Here is an 8,023-nt window from a genome sequence, read left to right as displayed (position 1 = left end):
AGTGGCATGAGTGGCAGAATGACACAGAAGAGGCTCAAAAGCTCCTATGTACTACGCAGGCACAAGTGACCACAGCTACTCCAGAAAGCTTCCCAGTATTCCTTTACCTTGGTGTGTGACCCAGAGGAGAGGCTCGTTAGGGCAGTATGTTGCAAGGATCTGTGGTGCAAATGAGACCATCTAAGAAGTTGCTGGTAAGTCAACAGTGGGGAGTATGACAGAGGAAGAGCAGGAGAACACACAGCTGTTGATAAGTAAGTTTATCTTTATTAAAAAGTCAAAGTTCAACTGAAGCCTCAGTATTACAAATACTCAGGCTCAACAGTGCCCTGGCATAAAAAGTTGTATCCCAAAGAGGGCTGTCGATAGATCAGCTCAACAAAAATATATTAACATCTGCCTAAAATATATTTGCCCTTTCAACTGAATGGATTATCTCACAACATACAAGGACAGGGCTTCCTGGTTCACAGGAGGGATGTTGTGGTCAAAAGAACCTGCCTCATGCATACCTACGATGTGTGCTTTTCAATGCTTCCACTCTAATACAGGCAGTCCCCGGGTTACGTACAAGATAGGGACTATAGGTTTGTTCTTAAGTTGAATTTGTATGTAAGTCGGAACTGGCTCCAGATTCAGCCGCTGCTCCTGAAACTGACCAGGGGCTGACTACAGGAAGCCGGAGGCAGAATTGCTCTGCCCCCAGCTTCCTGGAATCAGCCACTGATCAGTTTCAACAGCGGCTGAATCGAGCCTGGGACAGAACAGCTGGGCTGCCAGGTAGGTCCCCGCAGGGTCCACAACAAAAGCCTGGTCTGCTGGGGGGGGGGGGAGGGCGCACTAGTTGCGCCCCCCCCCCAGCAGACCAGGGACACGGGGAGCAAAGCTGCAGGGGCGGCGGGGTGCCGTGCCTCTGAGGCTTTGCTCTGGCAAAGCCTCAGAGGCGCGGTACCCCTCCGCCTCCCCGGCTTTGCTCTGGGTGTCCCTGGTCTGCTGGAGACGGTCCCCAGCAGACCAGGGGCACCGGGAGCAGCTTTTCTCACCCCGGAGGTCGAGGTGGCGGGACCGCTGCACTCTGGGCGGTCCCGCTGCCTGCGAGCTCCGGGGTGAGAAAGCCCCGTTCGTAAGTGCAGATCCGACATAAGTTGGATCCGCGTAACTCGGGGACTGCCTGTACTGTAAAGAGGTGGTGTCTGTAGGAAACGTTCTCCCAGGAGACCACTTTGATCCAAGCCCAGAAACACAATTCAGCCATTTAAAATTATTAACCATGACTTGCTAAAAATGGAACGTTTAGACACTTTACTGAACCACTCAGCCTGGGCAAGAGGAGGGGTTAGGAGGCCAATGCAGCAATACAGTTTACTGCAACAGTCCTGATCAAAGCTGAAAAGGCCCATGATCAGAAAAGGTGCTGGACACCCAGAATCCTCATCTCAGACTCTGTTACACAAGATATGTGGGCAATCATTTTTGACCGAGAAATTTTTGAAGTGTCCCTCGGCCGCCCCGAAAGAGACAGGGGGGCCAGGACATTTACGTGCTTCCCCACCCACAGACCATAATTGGTCTGGGGGTGAGGGAGTGCACAAAGTCTTTGCGCTCCATCCCCCCAAGAGACCTGCCAGCTGTTTTGAACAGCTGGCGCTTCCCTCGAGGCGCCCGTGCCCCTGGCAATGGGGGGAAACTTGGCAGATACATACACCCTGCCCCCAGGTCAATCAGGGCACTCCTTGCGCAGTCCTTGAAGGGTGGGGACAGGGCAGGAGGAGACTTCATGCGCTTCCCCCTGACCGCCTAGGCTCTGACTGACTTGGAGGGGGAAAGAGGGAGGGAGAAGCGCGAAGTCTCTCACTGCCTGCCCTCTGGCACACCCACGCTTAGAGTCAACCACCAGAGTTGACTCTAAGCACCACACACTCCCCTGTCCCTAGGCCCTGATCAACCTGGGAGCGGGATAGTGGGAGGGCCTCCGGAGGCCAGATCTTGCCCACGAAGGCCCTTTTGCTCACCCCTGGTCTACATGGAATGTTTTACCAGTGATACCAATATAAATCCCCATGTTGACATACGAGCATGGCTTTTGTTTAGCCTATATCCTGTCTCAAGCCAAAAAAAAAAAAAAAAAACAGGCTCTGTCATACCAGAATAAGAGCATCCACATGGTAGTTACACAGGTATAACTTTACTGATTTAAACTCACCCCTAATGTTATACTACAAACTTTCCCATATAAGTAAGGCTTGAAAAGCAGAATGCCTGAGAAAATACCCCGCATAGAGGTGGCATTTCTCACTTTCAAAGCTCTTTATCAACATGACATTAACCTCTCAATACCCTGTGAGGTAGGCAAAGGTAAGCTCCATTTTTCAGATGGAGAAACCAAGGCACAAAGAAGTTAAGTGACTTGCCCAAGAATAGTGAGTGGAGGGGAGGGGAGACAATGGGATGGTTAGAATTAGAATCCAGGCATTTCCTGCTCCTTTGCCATACACCCGTGGTCCCCGCCATGGCGCCCGCCGGGCCCTTTACATGCGCCCGCAGAGCAATCTGGGCTGGCCCCGCCCCCGGGCGTGCGGCAGCTGCCAGCCTCGGGTGCATGGCCAGCCCCGGGTGCGCCACGCGTGCCCTTGCCGGCCCTGGCGCTGGCCTTGGCCCCAGCCCCTGGGTCGCTGTGCGTGCTCTTGCCGGCCCTGGCGCTGGCCCTGGGGGCGCCGCGCGTGCCCGCACCGGCCCCGGCCACACGGAACCTGGGCAGCCCCTGCCCGGGATCGCAGCACATGCCGCTGCCAGCCTCGGGCGTGTGGCGCATGCTTGGCCCCGCCCCCAGTCACGTGGCCTGTGAGTGGCCCCGCCCCCGTACGCGCAGCGCATGAGCGGCCCCGCTCCCAGGCGCCCGGCAGCCCCAAAAGGTTGGGGACCACTGCCATACACAGACCACCTCACTTCCCTAAGACTTTGCTATGTATGCTGCTACTTATGAATGGAAGTAGTCTAGACACACTTTCCAGTAATCCCTTCATCAGGAACTACTAATCACTTAGGGATCCCAAGAAAATAGCAGTACAAACACATGAAACAGCACTGGTCACCTCTCACTCCAGCTCTGTAGCAACAGCACTGGTCTTTCCCACTAGCAGGCAGCCTTTCTAACCTGGAGTCTTTTCTCTTTGGGTAAGGAAGAGATCTTTCATAGCATCATAATATTGGGTGTTGTTGTTCCACTGAGGGCCATTTCCTAGGCTGTCGTGCCCCCCCCCCCCCCACCACCACACACATTTCTTATTTACATTCTGCCTGTGAGAAGCAATATGCATAAAAAACAGTCACATCAACCCACATTAAACAACAGGTATATAAGAGCTAGATATATTACATTATCATTATAACAAACAAAAACAAGGCACAGCATGTATCTACTGAGATACCTACAAACAATACAACTCTGGGATTAATCTGATCTACCCGTTCCACTTTGCAGGAGCACAGATCTGGGCTCTATTAGGAAACAGCTCTCTACCACTGGGGTTTGTTTCACCATCACTTCTCCTCAGTCTGAAAGAATATTTGCTTGTCAGAACACAGAGGTGGCTTTCTGACAAAGCCTCATCTCCATATCACTGGAGCTGTATGCCAGCACCAAAATAAGGAAGTGTACATTTGCCCAGAAAAAGTATTGCTAAATGTAGCATCACCCTGTTTCAATAACTGAATCCAAGGCTGTCACCAGCTTGCTGAGATTGCTTCTGAGTAGGAGAGTCCAGCTGTGAAGCTATCACAACTAGGAGCTAATTCACCCAAAAGCATTTGAATGCCACCTCTACAGACATCTCTGTGCTGGTTCCATTTTATAGTTGTCATAATGCCTCCATTGCATGCAGCACTGAACAGCAGCCATTGTTCTCAACTGAATAACCTCTCATTGCTGTAACACACCAGATGTGGAGATGCAATGCTGCACTGCCTGCTGGGCTTTACTGATTGCAACTAAAAGCTATGGGGCACTGGTTAACACTCTCCTCTCTGGCTCAGGGACACTGTGCTCCTGGACACTGAGTTGTAGAACAAGGTCCAGATCAATTCAATCTGGACAGTTCAAGGAAGTCTTTACATCAACACTTGCCATTTCACGCAGAGAACAAATAATATTTCCCAATGAAGAACAGGGTTCAGTGACCATGGGAAAATGTGAGAGTCAAATACACTCTGTTGTGCCTTAATAAAATCAATAGAGTGTCTCCAAGCTGTACTTGGCACTGTGTGTTTCATATCATTATATGTTGTGTAAAATAACATTCATGCAAAGGGCTACATTAGTACCGTTACAGGACAACAGGGGTGGAAGTGGCACAATATGCAAGTAGAATATCTAGAAAGACACAATCCTACAGAGTGATCTAGAACTTCAAAACTGACCAGTGAATCACAGGAGCATCATCAAAACATTGCTCCCCCCCACACTGGAAAAGAGAAGAAGAATCTATCAGCAAGAATAATGTACTCTCCTGATTTCTGTACAAAGTCACTGCAGAAATTTAGACTCCTTCCTGCAATGCCCCCATCATTCTCCCTTGCTGCCTCCAGCTTGCCTTACAATAGGATGACAAGCAACTTTAAGTAGATGACAGATATGGAGAATGACAAAAAACACTTTGCTACTAGAGACTTGCAACTACAACATGTGTCTGTTAGTCAATATCCAACTGTCTACAGAGCTTTGTTACCCTGCCTGACAGTTTTGGGGGGGGGGGGTTAAACACCAAGACTTTTTCATCTTAGGCAGAAGGGTCTGAGCACGAGACTAACATAACATCAAGAAGAGAACTTTTCATCTCACCAAGTGTTTATAAGCTTCTTAGCTGCATAACTTGCACTTCTGACCCCTAGCTACTTAAAGAGGGAGTGGAAGTTCACTTTTGGCTTTAAGCTCAGTGCAATGGAGCAGTTATATTCCATTTCAGCACCTATATACCACAGCAATGGATACTTTAGAAATGCCTAGGTAGAAAGGCACTGGCAGATCTGGCAGTGGGAGCATGAGAAACTGCTGTCTTCCATAAATCAGCAGTTCTGGATGGATACACATGCCCTATTTCACATTGCTATGAGACTAGGAAATACAAGATCAAGATTAAGCAGAAATTGGGGGGGGGGGGGAGAAAACAGTCCGGGTGGTGGAGATGAAGATTTATAATGAAGGGAGTGAAGTAACAGCATCTGCTTTATTGCAATGCTGACCAAGTTAAAGCTTTGAGTGGCAATTTGCATGTGGCACAGTGTAGAAGTGGAGCTACTGAATCTTTGCTTCATGTTGGGAGGGGATGACTCACAGATCAAGGTTCAATGTGCCTGGGAGGGGAAGGAAGAGTTCAAACTTGAAGCTCAGCCCTGCTCTCATTGAAGTTAAGTTCCTTTGAATTCAATGACAGCAGCAGCAAGTCCTTGAAACATCTGTCTGCTCTCAGGGTGAACTGCAATAAGCACCAAGAGAAAACAAGACCCATGTTGTCAATTCAACTCTTCTCCAAGACACCATTAGAAGTCTCTAGTACGAGAGAAACCGTTTATCTCAACAAGACCAAAGCCCACAATATTCACATGGGGTCACTGCCTTGAGCTAGCCTTCTTGCTCTGGCCACCATCCACAACAAACCTCCGACTTCCAACCGAGATCTGCCATTAACACTGAAGCCACGAGGCAGCGCTAGCTGTTACAGTTTGGGCAGTGTGCCTGGTGGTGCCAGCAGAATACCAAAAACATAGAAGAGCCCCAGCAGGAGATTGAGCTTGGCTGTCCGCTGGGGAAGTTTGCTGAAACTCTGGCTCCGGAACTGCCTCTCCAGCGAAAAGGCCATAGGAATGGTAAGTAGTGGTAGTGCCATGCTGATGGTATAGCGTGTGGCCAAGACGCAAAAAATCAGGTAGGGCAGGAAGAGTAGTGTGTTGTAGAGCATGTAGGAGAACATGGGGCCAATGAGGATAGCCAGGGTGACAATGCCTGCTTGCTGGTCAGATTCCATGTCCCGAGTGTTGTTGCTGTGCAGGATGGCCTCCGTGCTGAGGGCTAGTGGGATAGCATAGAGCAGCGGTGAGACAGACAGATAGCCAACCTGCACGGCATGGGCAAACATAACAGCCAGGGGTCCAAACGTGATGAGGATCACCAAGTCGCCAAGTGCAACATATTTAAATCCAATTCCTGTGGCAATAAACAAGATGAAAACAAGTGTCAAGTGTTACCAAGTAAAATTTACTTTACAGAGAACAACAGATGTTTCTTAAACAGATCAGCTCCTAAAAATTGCTGTAAAAGCCAATACACAGCTAGGGCAGGGCTACACACGTTCTTTTATTGCCCCAGAATTGATTATCCTTTACCCTTTCCAAAGATAATAAAGCAAATACAATTTTTGCAATTTCCAGTCTCAACCAGTGAGCAAAGATTAAGGGGCAGATTCCAGTTATCCATCTGGAATACCTTATTCCACAAGCAGTCCTACTGAAGTCAAAGGGATTACACATGAAGTACAGTGCTACCCAATGTGAATACAGATAGAATCTGTCCATGAGCTGATGCAACAATGAGAGTAGAGTAACAGCTGCTACATCTTCCAAATGATAGTTTGTGAATCCTAGAAACTAATCTTACTTATAGCAAAACACAGGGTATGTCTCTTCATCTACCAGATAGCTTAACTGATGAGGCAAAATCAACTTTTTTTATCTTGAAATGTCCCTTAAAAATATCTTAAGTTTACTTTTCATTTGAAATTAGATCTGGCCAATAACAAATAACAAACCCTACTGATAGTACACATTGGGCTCCCTCCATGGAGAAGAGAGCATAAATAATTAATCAAACCAGCTGACATACACCAGATATACATTTCACACACAATTTCTGCAGAGACTTAAGAGTATGGAGTACAACCCTTACCTCCAGTATAAAGGAAAGAGCTGGAAAGTCCACCAAAGTAAATCAGGGCCAGGTGCTCCAGCTTGAGAGTAGAGAGACAGTAGAGGCAGGCAGCACAGACACAGCCCAGAGTATAGAGGAAGACCCCAAATCGAACCACATCCTGAGGCTCCAAGATCTGGTCCACCAATGTCCGGTCATCACTCTTCTTGTGGTCAATACCCTTTGAGAAGTCATAGTAGGTATTAACCAAGTTGCCTGCTCCATGCACAGCCAGGACAGCCACTGCACTGCCCACTAGCAGCCCTGGGTCTAGGGATCCTTGGGACCGATAGGCTAGGGCACTGCCCAGAGCTACAGGAGTCAGAGAGGCACTGAAGCTCCAGGGCCGCAGGGCCAGGACATAGGCTGCACATTTCTGCCTCCAGGTGCCTGGATGGCTCTTCTCAGAGCTTAGCAGCCCTACACCCAGCTCCCCCAGGTCAACACTTCTAGGGCTCTCAGCACTGATGCTAATCTTCTCTGTCTGATCCTCAGACTCCATGCTCTTCACGCAGCTGCTTCAAGAGAAGGTGCTGGACAGAGACCTGGGAAAGCCAGGAGAGTTTGCATTAGTAACTGTAGCCTAAAAAGGAAACCGGCTTCTCCGGTGGCTCATCGGTGGCACACAACCCGGGGGGGAGCTGCCAGGCCGTGGGGGAGTCCGCCCGCAATGTGAACCTCTGCCCACAGCAGCACAGAGAGCGAGTGGCAGGGCCCATCCCATGCTGGGCACCACAAGGGAGAAGCCGGGTCCTCCCGTGGCTTTCACCTCCACGTGCGGCGCCTCGGCCCCCGCAGCCCATTTCCCCGACCTCCGTGTCCCCTGCGGGAGGAAGAAAAGGCCCCGGGGGCAGGGGCGCAGCCCGGGTGAGGCGCCGGGGAGGCAGCTCCGAACCCGGGGCGGGGCTGAGCTTGCTTCCCCGACTTACGGGGCTTAGGGTGGCTCCAGGGCCCCCTCGCCTGTTGCAGAGCCAGGTCCCCGACAGGCCTCTCCGCTCACGAGCAGGCCGGGCACTCGGGACCACGGCAACCACCCGGAGGTGCTACGTGTGCACCAGCCAGGCC

At 50.2% G+C, this 8,023-nt stretch overlaps 1 protein-coding gene across 1 annotated transcript; it reads right to left on the bottom strand.

The window, feature by feature from the left end:
- Positions 1-247: 247 nt before the first annotated feature.
- Positions 248-8,023, bottom strand: UBIAD1 (UbiA prenyltransferase domain containing 1). Its single transcript, XM_006127045.5, has 3 exons — positions 7,888-8,023; positions 6,938-7,503; positions 248-6,199 (listed from the first exon to the last, which is right to left on the bottom strand). The coding sequence occupies exons 2-3, from the start codon at positions 7,458-7,460 to the stop codon at positions 5,712-5,714; spliced, it is 1,011 nt and encodes a 336-aa protein (XP_006127107.1). The 5' UTR covers positions 7,461-7,503; positions 7,888-8,023; the 3' UTR covers positions 248-5,711.

Source organism: Pelodiscus sinensis, chromosome 24 (assembly GCF_052426305.1).
Source record: "Pelodiscus sinensis isolate ZL-2025 chromosome 24, ASM5242630v1, whole genome shotgun sequence".
Taxonomy (NCBI): domain Eukaryota; kingdom Metazoa; phylum Chordata; order Testudines; family Trionychidae; genus Pelodiscus; species Pelodiscus sinensis.
This window is presented reverse-complemented; position numbering and strand designations above follow the sequence as displayed.

What these genes read in the sequence shown, in the direction of transcription:
- UBIAD1 (XM_006127045.5), bottom strand. Translation starts at nt 7,460, where the DNA reads ATGGAGTCTGAGGATCAGACAGAGAAGATTAGCATCAGTGCTGAGAGC. An exon ending in CTCTTTCCTTTATACTGGAG is followed by an intron (nt 6,200 to 6,937) that starts GTAAGGGTTGTA and finishes TTATTGCCACAG; the next exon opens with GAATTGGATTTAAATATGTT.